The sequence below is a fragment of the Pteropus vampyrus genome, unplaced genomic scaffold (assembly GCF_000151845.1).
Source record: "Pteropus vampyrus isolate Shadow unplaced genomic scaffold, Pvam_2.0 Scaffold388, whole genome shotgun sequence".
Classification (NCBI taxonomy): Eukaryota; Metazoa; Chordata; class Mammalia; order Chiroptera; family Pteropodidae; genus Pteropus; species Pteropus vampyrus.
The window spans coordinates 95,395-112,808 of NW_011889169.1; the positions used below are offsets into that span (position 1 = coordinate 95,395).

The 17,414-nt window shown below is 49.6% G+C and overlaps 1 protein-coding gene across 4 annotated transcripts; it reads right to left on the reverse strand.

The window, feature by feature from the left end:
• Positions 1–5,400: 5,400 nt before the first annotated feature.
• FAM110A (family with sequence similarity 110 member A) lies at positions 5,401–17,200 on the reverse strand. 4 transcript variants are annotated; one of them, XM_023523274.1, is made up of 4 exons: positions 16,944–17,200; positions 10,288–10,413; positions 9,527–9,637; positions 5,401–6,977 (listed from the first exon to the last, which is right to left on the reverse strand). In XM_023523274.1, the coding sequence occupies exon 4, from the start codon at positions 6,878–6,880 to the stop codon at positions 5,993–5,995; it is 888 nt and encodes a 295-aa protein (XP_023379042.1). In that variant the 5' UTR covers positions 6,881–6,977; positions 9,527–9,637; positions 10,288–10,413; positions 16,944–17,200; the 3' UTR covers positions 5,401–5,992. The 4 variants fall into 4 exon arrangements, with proteins under 4 accessions (XP_023379042.1, XP_023379041.1, XP_011378402.1 ...); XM_023523273.1 differs by lacking the exon at positions 9,527–9,637 and adding an exon at positions 10,003–10,138; XM_011380100.2 differs by lacking the exon at positions 9,527–9,637 and having other exon boundaries at positions 16,944–17,198.
• Between the last annotated feature and the right edge of the window lie 214 nt (positions 17,201–17,414).

The window sequence follows — 17,414 nt, forward strand, 5'->3', positions numbered from 1 at the left end:
GGTTAACGTCTACCTATCCGTCATATCTTAGCTCAGATATCTCAGGCTTCCAGACCTCCCTGGCCAGGTCAGCAACACTACCTTTTTATCAGGACCCAATCTTAGGGACCACAAAATTGAGATGATCGATTAATGTCTATCTACAACCTGGATTGAGCTTCCCAAGGGCAGGTGTTTTAGTTCTTTTTGTTCACTCCTATATCCCCAGGGTGTGGCTAGTGCTTGACACACAGTAGGCCCTAATAAATGTGTTGCATTAATGAACATCATAGGCACTTTATAAAGATTGTCTCATTTCTTTCAATGTTATCCAGTTTACAAAGCACACAGAGGTGAGGCAACTTGACTAAGGTCAAACAGCAAGTAAGTGGTACTACCAAGAGGTCCAGGTTTTTCTGATTTCAAAGCTGGGACTTTTCCCCAATACTTTTCCTGGCACACACAGGCTGTGGTCAATCGAAACCGGCTGCAATAATTTCTCTATGCCTATACTCTTGCCCTTTTGCAATATGACTAAGAGACAGAGGCTATTTCTCCATCCCTTGAATCTGACTCAGCCATATTACTCTGTCTGGGACATTAGTGATCATGACATAAGCAGAGGCAATGGAGCTGGTCCTCTCTTGCTGAACATGGAACCCTACGATTACCATGTGAATGAGCCCAGGCTAGCTTCTGGGAAATGAACAGAAGCACCCCAGCAAACAGCCTGACAACTGCCAGACATGTGAGGGGGCCTTCCAAGACTACCCGGGCTGCACTGACTACAACTACGTGAGTGAGCCTAGGTAAGACCAAAAGAACTGCCCAGCCAAGCCCAGATTGCCATTTCATAGAATAATAAGTTGTTGTTTTAGGCCACTGGGTTAAGTATGGTTTGTTACACAAGCAAAGACTGATACACATGCCTAGGGAATACACACTGTGCAGACAATACCTATTAACTTATGCAATGCACATAGATGTACACAAAAGGCCTTCCATCGAAAATCTGTCAGCACCAACGCACACTCACATGCCCCTTACAGTCACATACACATACACCAGCCATCACCTAACCCCACACACACCTCAATTCAAACCACTCTCCTGGCTGCTAACATGTTAATAAAAATGCCAACCGGGAGATGGGTGGGTTGACATGGCCCAAGCTCTATGTCCCTGGCACTGGCCAGCACAGTGCAGGGCATGGAAAAGGACCCAGCTGACTTTTGTTGAATAAATGGATGAATAAAGCAAAGGGCACAGAATGGGCCAAAGGTTGGCACCAGTGAGCAGATGGTGCTGAGGGTTTCCCATGGCAAATGGACAGGCTCGGCAGTAGGGGCCATACCTTCAGGTTTTATCCCCCTTGGAGACCCACATGGGCAGGGACATACCATGGAAGCTCACAAATGCTTATCTTACAAATTGTACTTGTGCTTGAGATCTATTTTTAGAATTGGTTCCACTGTTTGTTTGTTTCCAATAAATTATCCTCTATGTGTAACTATGGCGAAATTTAAAATGTCTGAGAAGTAGGATGAGTTAAGAGGAAACTAAGGGAATGAAAAACAAAGCCGGTAGTAATTCCAGGAAACAGAAAAAAAGTTTCATAAGAAAGGAAATGTAACCATAACATTTGGCTTGGCAGGAAACAAATCTGATATAGTTGTAATATAAATAATACTGAATATTCATTTAATGGAAAATTGTGATAAATGTAGATTAAAAGGAGAGGAGGGTGAGAACAGTTCAATCTTCCTTGCTAATAATAATTTTTTTTAAAGTTTTGACCACTCACTGGGTAATGTGCATTATTCCAGGCACTTTACATGTTGAATCCTCACAACAATCCAACAATTTAAATGTCTTATTACTCTCATTTTACAAATGAGGAAGCCGAGGCATAAGAAGTTTAAGTCACTTGCCCAAGGTCGTATGGTCAATCAGGGCAAGGGCTGGGATTCGAACCCAGGCAGTCAGGCTGCAGAAGCCACACTGTGAAGACATCAGACTGGAAAGTTGGTCAACATTTGTCTAAAATTAATCAAGCAACCGGCAGGAAAAGCATGCTACTTAGAAATGTGGAGAGAAGTACCAGAAGAAATAGTTAAAAGAGTTGAGTATGGCTGCTTTTGGGGAACAGGGTTGAGAGAGAGAAGGACAAGGCAAGAGAATGCTTATTAGTATTATTTAATTTATATAGATATAGAGATATACCCATGAGGTGGGGACAGGAATTGGCAAGGAAGAAACATGAGGGAACTTTCGGTATAGATGGTGATGCACTATTTCCTGATTGGGGTTTGAGGTACAGTATGCACTGATCTGAACTCAGCCAAGGGTATCTTTAAGATCTGTGTATTTCACTGTGTGTAAATTTTACCTCCTCCTCCTAAACAAAAAAGAAAAAGAACTGCGAACAAATAGTATTGAACTATAGCTAATTAAACTAAAGCTAAGGATATGCATGCTAAAATGCCTTTAAGGGGAAGTGCACTGATGTTTGAAATTTACTTTGAAAAACTTACAAAAAATAAGCTGTCTTAATAGATGGATAAAGGGATTGATAGATGAATAGATGCCCGATAAAGCAAATCTAGCAAAATATTAAGAATTGTGCATCTAGTAAGTAGGTATATGTGTTCACTGTATAATTCTTTCAAATTTTAAGTTTGAAATTTTTCTTAATAAAGTGTTGGAGGAAATATGACTATTATCTGAAAAATAATACATTTTTTAAAACCTAAATGGGGTTTTGTCTTGGGCCTGGATGGACCCACACAACTCTTAAGCCCTCCTGTGTGCACATCTATCTCGGTGACAGTTGTCACCATGATCTCATCTATGTCTCCACCTTATCCTGGGATCCTATAATCAAAAGGATCTATAGCCTAATTTTTCAGTCTCTCCCAGCTCCCCCTGGATGTCAGGCAAAATGGGAGTCTCCTACCCCTGGTCCCCTTGAATGCCTCAGTAGTCAAACCAAAACCATTTCACTAGGGACAGAAACAGGGCCTTCTAGCTACATCCCATCCTCTTCCAAGATGGTAAACTGGAGACTGGCTGGTAAGTCAGGTGCCTTTCCCAGGGGCCCATCACACCTTCATCACAGAAGTGAGCAGCCAGTTTGCTGATCTCCCAAGCCGGCATGTATATAATTAGCTAGTGGGAAACAGATCAGGGGGCAGATCTCATCTCTGCCTAATTAGGGCCTAGGCAGCTGGGGCCAGTCTGGCCTGAGAGAGCTGCTATAGGGGCCAGGCAGCCCCAGGGGACAGGGCAGCAGCTGCAGGCCCTCAGAGGGGCTGAAACACAGAGGCTGCCACTCACTGCCCCTCATACTCCAACTGGAAGCAGAACAATAGAGGGGCTGTTCTGCAGATCCCAGAGGCTGGCAGGCTGGTAAGGGGGAGTGGCAGAAGCCCCCAACCACTCAGTCCACAGATCTCCACATGAGATTATGGTAAACTGCAAAATCCTGCCAGAGGGGAAGCCCTTCTGAATGAGGAAACTTCTTTTGGAGAAGTCAAGGCTCAGACTGGAACCATCCTCACTTTTAAGAATGCCTCCCTGCTCTCTTTCCAACAGATCCTACCAATACCCTTCTCTGCTACCCTAAGCCCTGCTCCTGGAACAGCTCTGATCTTCGGGCTGAAGTCCCTAAACATATCTGCTCCACATTATATGACTATGTACTTCCTGCTTAGCTGCTTATCCTCTCCTTACCCCAAGACTAGGGCAGGGCCCATGACTGGCTAGGCATCCAGTAGATAGATGCTCAATAAAGTAACCAAGAGGAAAGTTCACCAGGATGAGGAAGAGGTGAGGCATGTGTCAGGATAACAAGGGAGCCAGAGTGCTGCTGAGTTTGGGGTGTCCACAGTCCAGGGTATGACCCCAAGCTGGAGGGCAGATCTGCTCTGGGACGGCCCACAAGCCACTACCCCTCCTGCTCTAAGACAAAAGATTTTCTAGTGACCCTCAAAAGATCACCTTGAGGATTCAATGATGGGACGAGTGTGAAGGATCTGAGCCCAGCACTTAAGACTCCTCCAGGAACAGAGGGCCTTCCAGCCCATCACCCATCATCAGTCCTATGTCCTGAACCTCAATTTTTTCACATGTCAAATGCGGCCAACACATCTACCTTCTTGTTTCTGCAGGCTGGCAGGTCTTGGAAAGGAGCAACACTTAGCATAGAATTCTGGTCAGGTTGCCCAGAAGGGCTGGTCTTTGACACCTCAGAGGACACCACCTCTGCAGAGCCTACCCAGATTATCCTTCTGACCCTATCACTCCTTTAACATGGGGACCAGGAGGTCCAGCTCCTGGGTGCCAGTGCACAGGTCATTGCCCTCTCTGTTCTTCACCTATATCACGAAGGTGTGAATTTCATTATCATGGGCTCAAATAGCATCCTATTCTATAACCCAATTTCACCTTTTTTTCCTGAACTGTCCAGGCCTAGCCCAATCCCCTGGGGGCTGGTTGTAGACTGTCAGACAGACAGACAGCTGGGCTGACCTGGATGTTTGTCAACAGCCCAACGGAAATCTCCTCTTTATGCTTAAAATAAAACCTACATCAAACCTGTCACCAGGGCCCCCATTAGGGCTTCCTGTTTCTGAGTGCTGCAGCCAAGGCAGCCTTCAGAAAGGAAACACCACCCAGCCCTTCCCCCTCCAAACCCAGGAGCCAGCAGAGGCCACCCAAGCTTTCACCCTTTGTGTCCCCAGCCCTAGTACTGGCTGCTCCACTAGCCAAAGTAGGGTCTCGTAGCAGGTAACTAACCTGGAAGGAGATGGGAAGGAGTTGAGACCTCAAAGCCCAGTGTCAACCATCTCCTTCCCCTTCCCCCAGCCCAAAGAGGACTGTGCTGTCCAACCCATCCACTGAGGCCCAGAGAGGGAGACTGCCTTGTCCAGGGTCACCCTGATTTGGAGGCAAGTCCACTCATTTTGTGCTGTCCACCCCAAGTACCTCTTCCTCAAAGAACTCAGACTTCCAACACCCCACTCTATGGTCTGTGTGACCTCAAGTTCAGGGTTTGCCCTCTCTGAGCTTCCTGCCCCCTTGGGAACTGGGCTAGGGGTTGGGGAGATCAGAACACTCATGATCAGGAGGGTCCATGACATAGTCAGTCTTTCCCCTGCAGTTCCCCTTCCTGACTCAGGGGAAAGGCCCCAGTCCCAGCTCTATCCCGACTCATTTGGTGACTGGACTCAGTTTCCTCCTCTATGAAAGAGGCCTACTGGTCTCCCAGAGGGGTTGTGAGGATCCCTCAGGCCAGAACAACCACTGTCCTCATGCCCCCACGAGATCCTCAGGTGAACAATTACTAGGTTTGGAAGGTCCCACCCCAAGACTTTTCCCATCTCTTTCCATTATGAACATAGAAGAGTCTGATGACCCAAGCCTTGAAAAACAAGCATTTGTGTTTATTAATCAAAGGGAGGTAAGTCAGAGAGAGCAGTGCAAACTCCTACCAGTCCCTCCAGTAGTCTACCCACCTAGGCCAGGCTGTCAAGACCTGGGAAGAACAGTGCATAGACCACTCTTCCCTTTCCCCACCCCAAGGTGAGTTCCCAGGGAACTAGGGCCCACTGGGTAAGGAAGAGGAAGTCAGCAAAGGACAGAGGCCAAAGACGGAAGAAAGAAATAGAACTACTGGGTAGACAGACCTGGTGAGATCCTTGGCCCTTCATTCTCAGTGGGGAGGGCCAAATACCCGAACCTATGAGAGGAACCAAGCAGAGGTACACTCATGCTGAAAAACCCCTACATATGAGGAGTAGGGAGTGGTTCAAGGTCAAGAGGCAACTCTCTCCAAGGTCAGTCCTTGCCAGATCCATCCTGGTCCAGCCTCTGAGGCTTTGCCTCCATACCAAGCTCACACAGGCAGTAGCCTCTAGTCTACCCCAAACCAGGGAATGGATGCAGGAGGGGCCGAGGGGCCAGTTGCTGAGGAGTGCTGAGTCCAGTGAGGAGTGCTGAGTCCAGTGAAGGACTAGCCCTCAGCCGCTGGGGTCTCCCGTGCTTGCCGCAACCCATACAGCCACTTGATCACACGGGCGTTGCGCTCCACCACGGACACACCATAGGGGATGCGCTCCCGGGCGCGCTCCTCAACAGTGGCAGAGCTGCGACGGGAACATTCCCCCTCGGAGCTGCCTGGCCCAGCACTGGGCCCTGCCAGGGACACGATGTCTGAGCTGGCCCGTGCCAGGTGGGCCACACCCAAGCCCCGTGCCTCCTCTGGGTCCAGGCCACAGAAGTTAAAAAATCGCTCCAAGTCAGCCGCTGCCCGTGAGAAACGCTCACTCAGGTCCGACTTGGAGCGTTGCAAACCAGAGGGCCGGGCAGGACTGGAGGCGGTAGCAATGCCTGGTGATGGGCAGGGCTGGGCAGGTGAGGCCGGTAGGGGACGGACATCCACTCGGCGGACTGCAGTTGTACTGGGCGGTGGGCGTGGAGGGGTGGCTGGGGAGGCCTGGAGAGCTCCCTCTGCCCGTCCAGTGGTACGGCTGGCCTCGGCAGGAGACACAGGACTATCACACAAGTCGATGAGGCTGCTAAGGATGTCCAGGTCCAGTTGGGGCCGTCGGCCAGGGCCAGGCAGGGCTCGACGGCTAGAAGTGAGCACTGTGCGGCGAGTCCCGGGGCTGAAGAGTGGCTGCTTGGACAGCAGGGGTTGCACAGGTTCCTGACGTGTGTTGGCCACATGCAGGCTCTTGACATACTTGGCCTTGTCTGCCTCCAGGCGCTCCACAGCACTAGGTTTCCGAGCTCCACCATCTGCTGGTCTCCGTAGCAGATAGCCCGGGACCTTGGTCCGCAAGCGGAAAGGTAGGGAAGGGGTGTCCCTGGCTCCGGGAGACAGTGTGTCCACAGGCATGGCTGTTACATACCCCAAAGGCTTCTGTATGAGGAGACTGGAGAAATGAGGAGACAGAGATCCAGGCAGAAAGTTGGCAGCTGGACGCAGGCAACGGCTGCAGGGGAGGAAAGAAAGAGAGGAGCTGAACACTCTCAGACAAAGGCTCAGCAAAGACTGGAAGAAGCTGAAGACGCCCTTCCTATTAAAAGTGAAGGCCACGCCCCTGATTCACAGGGAGCCAATCAGAAGGCAGAAAGCGCCAGCTGAAGGGCTTGTGGCTCTGCTCACATCCCCGCCCCTTCGAGGACCCAGCTCAGCTAAGGCAGAGAAAAAAAGGTGTCAAAGAAAGACACGAGCAGCCTGAGCGGAAGACCGGGCAAGGCACTTTAAAGGAAGCAAAGCGGGCTCCGAGCTGTGTGCTGGGCACCAGGTGGCTCAACTTCAGTGGGTCCTCTCAACAGCTCCACTTTACAGACGGGGAAACTGAAACCCAGGGAGGAAACAAACTTAATTAAGCTAATTTAGCAAGTTGGTAGCTCTGTTCCTTGCCTCCAAGCAAGGAGATGCTGGTACAGGGGTCTTAGGGTTAAGTGACCAAGAGAAAAAGCTCCAATTCCACTCTGATTGCCCACATGGAATCTGGTACCACCTCAATCCCTCATCCACCATGGCAGGAAGCTGCCCTGTGCCATCCACCCGTTTAGACATGCCAGGCCCCAGGCACAGCAGCACAGCTTTGTGGAGGAGGAGTGTAGAAAATCGCCACCCCCACCCCAGTGGAGTCCAGACACCATCAGCTTCCAGTATGGGTCTCCTATGCCAGGCCCACAGTGATCCATGGATGCCTGTCACAGAGAAACATCAGCCCTCAGCTACGCTGCTCCGAGAGCGGCCGAAAACGCCCAAGATCACACAGCCTTGTTTGGGGGCATCCAGCAGACTCTGGATCTGCCAGAAGCCATAACATGGGATTGGGTGCCCATCTATCCACATGGTCACCAAGGCATCAGGGCCTGGTGCCCCAGGCACCAGGCCACCCCTGTCCCTTCCTCCAAGGAAGGGCTGGGGCCACAAAGTGCCCCTGCAAGTCTCCCTAGAGATGGGCCAGAAAAAATCCTGTAGACCAAGTCCTGAACTTTCTCATTTGTATTAACTGGGGAAGGAAGACTTCATCCCCAAGAGGACTTGTAGTACAGGCCATCTAGAGCTGTGTTGTCTAATTTAATAGCCACTAGCCACAAACTTAGCTTTAAATTCAAATTAAATAAAAACTTACAGTTCAGTTTCTGAATCACACTAGCCACATTTCAAGTGCTTGATAGCCACATTGAGGCTAGTGGTCACTAATATAGGCAGCACAGATTAGCGCATCTCCATCCATAAGCAGAAAGCTATCCTGGAGAGTCCCACCTAGAAATCTGGAATTCCAGTAGGGAGCATCTAGATTGGGGTGGGGGGGCAGAGATCGCTACTGTGTGCTAGACATTTGACACCATCCTCTCCTGTAATCTTCCAACAAGCCCTTGACATGGATCCTTGTCCTCATTTTACAGGTGGAGAAACAGACTCAGAGAAGTGACCAACCTAGGTCCCAGAGCAGATAAATAATTCACTCATCTACTATGTTTATAGTAGTTTTACTCTTTGTTGTTCCCATTCCTCTAAAATATCAGCTCCCCGGTGGGGGGGCGAGGGGGAGGTGTCTGGTTTGTTCACTGTATCTCAGTTTCAAGATATTGCTCTTAACACATAATAAGTATTCAATATATTTTTATTGATTTGAAATGCCTATGGGGGCCAAACGTGAATGGGCAGACCTGGGATAAATTGGAGAAGGGCACCCCAGCCTACTGCAGGCAATGGGTCCAAGGTAGTAAGTGTAGAATATTCTAGGAAGCTGCAAATCCAGAAGAGCAGGAAAACTCTAGATTCTTAAATGTTAGCATATTCAGTAATAATAATTTTAAAAACACTACATGTATGGGGCAAACAAAACATGTTTGCAAACATACCTGCCATACCCTCCCCTCCATCTATCTGGCCCCTAGCCCCAGTTTGAGACCTCTGCTGCAATGGCAAGTTGAGAACAGAAACTTGGGGGCTACTGGACAAGAGCCAGAGCTGCTCTAAAGGTAGAAGTGATGGAGGAGGTGGGAAAGGAAGGCAGCCCCATTCAGAGCCGACCCCCAGGAGACCTCAGGAGGGAAGGGTCTGGCAGGAAAGGCAGTCCTGCTGAGCCTTATCGAGGTAGCTAGACTCTGCCACACCCCCGGGGCCGCCGCCTCCCAAACCAGTCCAACCCGTCGACAGAGGTTGTTCCCTCCCAGGCACCATCCGGGGAAACTGAGAGGAAGAAGGTCAGATGGGCAGGGCCAGGGCAAAAGCCCCGCGCGCCCCCAGGTCGGGCCCCTAACCCCTCTGGCCCGACCTGCAGGTCCCAGGGTCTCCCGAGACAGATGTGAGGTGCGGTGCCGGGTTTTGGAGCCTCTGGCCCACCTGCCTGGGGCTCGCCCACCCGCCCGCTGTGCGCCTTGTACAAGCAGCCGCGCCTCTTCCAGATTCCGTTTCCTTATCTGTGAAATGCTGTTAAAAATAGACCTCCCTGAGCCTCCAGGTCATCGAAAGGATGGAGAGAGAAAACAGGTCGAGGATATTCTTCAGCACCTGGCAAAAGGCAGCGCTCCATGAAAAGGGCTCCTTGTTTATCTTAGGACTTTGACACAACTCCGCAGACCGTGCCCCTGGCAGGGGTCTCTAAGCACTCTCCGGAAGGGTCTGTCTGAGCCGGGGCCGTGGACAAAAGAGGCACAGGAGAGAGGCTTAATCGGGCAGCTGATCTAAACAAGCTCCATTTCAAGGTGGACAAACGGAGGTGCGGCAGCTTCTGAGAGTTGAAATCAGGGTCCCAGTCCCCAGGTGGGATTCGTCCTCTCTGTCTCTGAAGCCTCTTTTCATCACCCAATGCCCCACCCACGAATTTCAAACGCTGCCCACAAATGGCCCCAAATGCGGGGGCCCTTTCCCGTTGGGCCTTTCTCTTTGGCATCCCGAGGGCCTGCAGTCCCACCTTGCCCCTCCCCACCGGCTTCCCTGGAGGCAGCTTCTGGAGGCTGAGAGGGAGTAAGGGCAGCTCGGATTACCGGTCTGCTTTCTGCCCTTCTCCACTTCGGAGCAATCTTGGGGACTCCCAAGCGCAGAGGAGGCCGCAAGCCTGGCGTTACGCTGTGTGATTTTGGCTGCTCGCCGCCCCTCTCTGAGCCCGCGTTGGCTTGGCCCCTAAATGAGGGGGCTGACAGCAATACTCATGCGGCCTCATCCAGGCTGGAAGGTGAGCCCCTACCCCGTCCCCGCCTCCCCGGGGAAGGAGGGGTGCCCAGGCCGCCCCCCAACCAGGCCAGGCGCCCCTGACCCGGGCCCTCACATACCTGGCCGCGCCCGCGCCGCTACGCTGAACTCCTCTGGCCCGGCCCACCTGGGGCTCAGGTAACACGCGTTTGCGTAATTTCCGGCGGCTGGCAGCAGGCAGGTGAACCCGCTGGCCCAGGTATTACCTGAAAAGAACGAAAATAAGGCAGCAGCCAGCACCCGAGCCCAGATGAGCTGGCAGTCGGCACAACAACGCCAAGACCCTGTCCCAGCCGTCCGCCCCACCCCCCACCCCGCCGCCCCGCCCACCCCACGAAGCTCTTCCGCGAGACATGGCGGTTCCATTCCACAGCCGCACCCGCCACATCTGGTGCATGGAGTCCCCGTGGCCCACTCTGGCAAGTGCACCCATCTTGGAGATGGGAAAACTGAGTCCATGTCCCTCACAGGCACAATGACTACCAGTTAATGTTCACTGTGTCAGGCATGAGAAAGTGCTTTTCCTGGTATTAATTAATCCATTTTAATATTCCCAACGACCCCTATGAGGTAAGCTCTATTATTATCCCTTGACTAATGGAATATTGAGGCTGGGACAGGCTGAGTCAGTTAACCAAAGTCACCCTGAGGAATCCAAACTGAGCACTTTCCCTCCTAACCAAGCCTTAATGCCACTGCTTTCTAGCTGTGTGTCCCTGAGCAGCTTGCTGAACTTCTCTGGCCCTCTACTCTGTCAAGTGAAAAGCATCCTACCTTCCAGGCCAGGTCAGTGTGAGTACTTAGGGCCTGAGAGTGCCTGTAGAAGCTTTGAGCAAGCTGTAAACATTAGTAACAACAGCAATAATAGTAATAACAATACCTACAATTTTTAAGTGCCAGGCTCTGTACTTATTTAAATCTCTGGACTCCCGCCTCCAAGAGAGGAACTATTTAATCCCCATTTATGAGGAGAGAATTCCCAAGAGGATGCTGATTGTCTCCTCTGCCACCCCAACCCTTGGTATGTTACTTCAGGTGGCACATTTGATTAGGTCAGTTTCCACCAGGATCCTGAGGCCCAGAGAAGGAAGCACTCCCAGCTTTAGACCCTAGAGAGGCTGAAGAGGGCCCACTTCCATGTCAGTGTCTGGTGGGGGCTACATCAGGATTGGGATGGAGGGCATGAGGAAACAGGAAGTGACTCAGAACAGCTCTCTTCCCCTTGGGAGTGAGTCAACCTTGAGGCCTCCTCCAGGCCCTGGGGCCTGATTTTACGGGAATGAGGTAGGCTACAAGACCATCATTCTCCACAGTGGCCTGCTGGGTCCCCACCTGAGGCAACAATGGGCAGGGGTTGGGGGAACAGGGAGGGGGAGACTCTGTTAGGCACTAAGAGTAGTACAAGTAAAGCAACAATAACAATTTTCATAATAAAATAGGTAAGAACTCTTGAGTGCTTTCTTTGTACCTGGCATGTTCTAAGATCTTTATATATGTCAACTCATTTAACCCTCACACCCAACCTTTGAGGTAGGTACTACTATTATGCCTACTTTATAGTTGAGAAAACTGAGGCACAGAGAGTTGGGGCCACTTGCCAGAAGTCACACAGCTAATAAATGGCAGAGCCAAGATCTGAATACAGGCATAGGGCAGGGAGGGGAACATGGGATCAAGTTTCCAGTGTTGGGCTTTGGCCACTCACCAGGGGATTCCTAAGGAATCTACAGCCTCCTTTTCTTGACTCCAGAGGGAGATCAGCCAGATAGCACTCCCTGGCTATGGTTCTGGATCTCAGTTTCCTCAGTTACAAAATGGGGGCAATGATGGCAATATTTTCCCAACAGAAACCAGGTCTCACCATTGTGGCTCCCCAATACTTTAAAATAAAATCCAGACTCTCCACTCAGACTTCAGACCCTCCAAGATCCAGCCCCTACCCTCCTCTCCCACCTCATCTCCAACCTTTTCTGTTCTAGCCACATAGCCCTCTCTGCTGTTCCTGAAACACCATCTGTCCTGCCTCAGGGCCTTTGTACTATCTGTTTCCTGCCTGGAACCCCTTCCCTCACCTCCTTCAGGTCTCATTTCAAATGTCACCTACTCAGAGAGGCCTCCCTGAATACTCTGAGGCTCCTGCCAACTTTCTCACCCAATGTGTTCCCTTCCAAGCATTCATCACTCCCTGTCATTTCAGATATTCACTTATCTGCCACTTGTTTCCTATCTCCCCACTGGGCTGGGAACTCTACCACGCTCTTCCATACTTTCTTCCTCCAGGGACCAAACAAAAGAGGGGACACTACTGACCAAGTAGAAGGACTGGAATTAGGCCACCTCAAAAGCCAAGGCCCCTTAGCACCAAGCCTCCTCCCAACCCCTGATCCTGCCCCAGGCCTTCCCCAACCTGCTCCACTCCTCCTCCAGCCTCAAGTCGCACCCCTCTAAGCTGGGCTCCAGCTACCTCCTGCTGAGCCCTGTTCTGTCTCCAAACCTCCAGATGCCACATCTAAACCTCTGTACACATTAGCACCTCTATGCCCTTTTCCACTCTATCTCCCTGGCCACCGCTGTAGCATGGACTGTGAAATTGACCTTGCTGGGTTCAAATCTCAGCTCCACCAGTGATCAGCTATGAGACCTTGAGTAAGATACTCAACTTCTCCATGCCTTGGTTTTCTCAACTGTAAAACAGGGTTCTTGACAGTGCCTCCCTCCCAGCATGAGGCCTATGCATGACAAATGCCACCAAAGTGTGAGCTGTGAAGTTCCGCTTCTCAGGGAACATTCAAGAGTCACTTGAATAGACATTTCTCCAAAGAAGATTTGCGAATGGAAAATAAGCACATGAAAAAATACTCAACATTACTAATCGTTAGGGACATATAAATCAAAACCACAATGAGATACCATGTCATTAAGATGGGCATTATCAAATAAATAAATAAATAATAACAAGTGTTGGTGAGGGTATGGAAAAATTAGAACCCTTGTACACTGTTGGGAATATAAAATGGTACAGCCACCATGGAAAGAGTATGGCAGTTATGCAAAAAAATTTTAATGGAATTACCATAAGATTCAGGAATTCCACTTCTGGGTATATACCCAAAATAACTGAAAGCAGGGACTTGACCAAATATTTGTATACCCATGTTCACAGCAGCATTATTCACAATAGCAAAAAGGTGGGAATAAACCAAGAGTCCATTAACGGATGAATAAGTGAATGTGGTACAAACATACAATGGAATATTATTGAGCCTTAAAGAAAGGAAATTCTGATACATGTTACAACATAAGTGAAACTTGAAGGCATTATGCTAAGTGAAATAAGCGAGTCACAAAAGAACAAAAATTGTATGATTACACTTATATCAGATACCTAGCGTAGTCAAATTCATAGAGACAGTAGACTTGTGGATACTAGGGGCTGGGGGAAGGGAGTATAGGGAGTTAGTGTTTCGTGGGTATGGAGTTTCCATTTGGGAAGATGAAAAAGTTCTAGAAAGAGATGGTGGTGATGGTTGTACAACAATGTGAATGTACTTAACATCATTGAACTGCACACTTAAAATGGTTAAAATAGTAATTTTATTTTATATACATTTTACCAAAAGCAAAAAGAAAAAGAGGGAGAATAGAGTCTGGAGCTAGACTCCATTGATTCGAATTCCAGCTCTAGGTGAACTTGTACAAGTTACTAAAGCTCTCTTGTCCTCGGTTTCCCTTTGTAAGTTGGAAATGATAATAGTGGTAACTACCTTACATCATAATATTGAGGAAATTAAATGAGTTCATACTTATAAAGTACTTAGCACACAGTGAGTGCTCAAGATGCGTTAGTGATTTTCATTCTTTGTTGAGAGGACAGAAGGTATGGTTTCTGATGTTTATAATTTTCAGGACATTCTACACCCTCACCCTCACTCCTTCCTTCCACCTGCTTCTCTCCTTCTATTTAGTATCCAGACTTGGGTAGAGACAGGGAGGCCCTCACCTGCCCCGGAGGAGGATCAGGAAGGCTCCAGCCAGTGGGGAGGGGGCTAGCCAGTAGGGTAGCCCCAGCTCAATTTCAACTCAGCTGTCCAGGTCAGAGACACCCAGCTGGGCATCCTTTAGGGACACACCAAGCCCCATGCTATTTCTGGAGTCTCCCTAGACTTGCCCTGGCCTGCCTGCCATCAGCCTTACCCAGAGTTAGCCCTGCCCAGGGTAGCCTTGCACAAACCTCAGGAAGGGAGAGGTAAGTAGGCTGCAGGAGGGATGTGAGGCAGACACCAAATAAACAACCTCTTATTTGGCCAAAGGAAGGCCCACCCCCACCAACTCAATTCTCTGGGCCTCCGTTTTGCACCTGAGGTTGCAAAATAGGGACAAGGGGCTTGCAGTAGAGATTGTGAGAGATGCCACATGCAAAGCCTTAGGGTCTGGCACACAAGATGGGGAAGGTGGGGGTTGTGGGAGACCTACAACCAAGTCTACTTCCTGTCCTGGATTGCCCTCTGCTCAGGCCTGAGCTCATCATCATGGCTTCCTATCTTGGCCCAGAGATGTGAAGAAACTTGCTCAATGTAACATAGCAAGTCAGTTATAGATCGGACAGGGTAGTAGTCTTTTGATTAAATATATAATCTAATATATATATATTATATATAATTATATATATAATCTAATATACATAATTTTTCTTTTTTGTAGTTTAAAGAGCTTTATTAATGCAATAAACTAACTTTGTACATATTTTTTATATATAAAAAAACGAGCGAGTGATTTCAGAATGTCGTAGGTCTCATTAGAGCTTGGTCTCCAAAAACCTGTTTGAAAAAAGCAACATGTTCTTCACAGTGTTCTCCTGGTGTGAAATTAGGGTTCCCTCACAAACGCTGGTTTCGCTGCTCAAAAAAACAGAATATGGTATAGAAAAGCATGTTATCTTCAGTCTGCTTCGCAGCATCTAAAAATTTTTGTGCAGAAATGTTGTCATGGCCACCAATGCCCTGGATAAACCTTAAGGCAGCTAATTTTTCAACCAGGTGATATTTGCATATGGCTCAAAATTCAAGAGTTATAAACAGAATGAAGTAAAAATAAACTTCCCACTCTTGTTCCTTGCCACCCAGTTCCCCTCCCTGCAGGCACCACTGTAACCAGACAGTTGTGGGTTCTACCAGGGAGATTTTAGGCAGATACAAGCAATATATGTGCTTCCTAGTTTTTATACATAAGGCAAAATGATTGTGTTGTTTTCACCTTACTCTTTTTATTCAATAATACATGTTGTTCTCAATAACATGTCATTAATATATTATTAATTATAATATGTTACTAATATATTTAATAATATATGCTATTGACTAATATATGTTGTGCCACCTCAGTATATAAAGAGCTCATCGGCTCCTACTAAGTAACTACTGGTGGAGACTGGGCTCCACAGAGGCCATATGAGTTGATCTCCCACCAGCAGAACACACTGCAAATGGTCAATAAATGTCAACTTTAGTTAATTCAATTACAGATGGTTTTGGAGCCCCTCAATTTTACACTGGAGGTGAGTACCTCATCTTAGCCCCTCCTTGTGTCGCATTCCAGTTGGGGAAGATAATAAACTCATAAGAAGTAAAATATACTGATGGGGTGAATGCTACTGAGAAAAACAAAATAGACAAGGGAGAGGGCAAGGCATATGAAGTCAGTAAATATTTGTTGAAAGAATGAAAGAAAGAGTTGTTTTCTTTCTGAGTTCCCAGAGCTCCTCCCCAGAGCCAAGAGGCGGATTCCCAGGAAAGAAGATAAGTAACTCCCCTTGAAGAAATCCAAGATTCTCAGATGCTATGGATTCTGAGTGTCTAGGATTCTAAGAGTGAAGCCAGACTGACTGGGAGCCAACCCCAGCAGTGCCAAGTCTGACTGTGTGATTTGGGGCAAGGGTCTTATCTTCTTAGAATCTCAATTTCCCCACCAACAGAAGGAAACCAACAAGAGAAAGTTGAGGGGTTGGAGGGAAGAAGGAGCCATCAGCAGGAGGCAGGGCCTGGTCTAGGTCAGATGCTCCACCAGGAGGATTCCCCATCCCACCAGCAACTCCCGTCTCTTGTGGCTTCCGCTGAAGGGCTGCCTCTATTCTTTCCCCCAACCTGGGCCAGATTCTCAAAAGTCCAACAGCGACTCCAGGAATCAGAGCACCTGTTGCCCACCTGGCATCTAGCCCAGAAATGTCAGTCCAGCCCGATCCCCCGAGAGCGGCCCTCTGAGAGAGACAGCACTGCAATTCAGAACCCCGTAGTCAGAAGGACTCCAAATGAGCTCTGAGTCCAACTCTTAGCATTCTGAAGAAGAGAAGACAGAGGCAGAAAGGGCACCAGGAGGGCGGTGTCGGGGAGGGGGAGAACGGAGGTGATCCAGCCAAGGCTCCATGGGCCATGTCCCTGCTGCTGGGAGGCTGAAAAAGTGACTACCAGTTGCCTAACTAAGCCTCTAAGGCAAATCTAGATCTACCTAGATTAGAGACCGCGAGGTGGAGCAGAAAGGCTTGAATTGGATTTTCTGTCAGACCTCGCCAGGCTGACACTTGCCTCTCAGATCTCAGCATTCTCATCTGTGACATGTAGTAACACCGCCTCCTCAGAGGTACGACCGTGGAGGACGCACACCGCAGGCGGGCGATTAACATACCCCTCATCGCCCTCCCACCCAGACCAGGGCTCGCGCCCCAGACCAGCCGCGCCCTCACCTGGAGCCTGCTAGGCCAGTCCTGGTTCCTCCACTGCGGGTCTTGGAGAGGCTGACAGCTCTGACCCGAGCGAGGAATGGCCGCGCCCAACGCCACTCGGGGGGCTCAGCCCCACGTAGGAACCCGCAGAGACATTTTCAGAGCTGCCCTCCGCACCCGAGTTGAGCGGGGGTATCTGACTGTCCCAAGGCCTCCACCGGAGTGAAGGTCCCGGGGCAAAGAGGAAGGGGAAGTGGGCATGCACTTCCCCCCCGTCATTGGGATGGTTTGCCCCGGACATCCTGATTGGTTCCTCGCTTCCGTTCGAATGCCGCGCCGCCCGGGTTGCCAGGCGACCGTTTAGCTTTGGTTCCGCAGGTGAGCGCAGCGGATGGACGCCGCTGTTTGGCCGCCTCGCTCTGTCCCGCCCCGCCCCGCCCCTTCGCGCAGGCCTCCTGTTCTTGCGGAGACCGCTTTAGTCCCGGTGCCCAG

What these genes read in the sequence shown, in the direction of transcription:
- FAM110A (XM_023523274.1), bottom strand. Translation starts at nt 6,880, where the DNA reads ATGCCTGTGGACACACTGTCTCCCGGAGCCAGGGACACCCCTTCCCTA.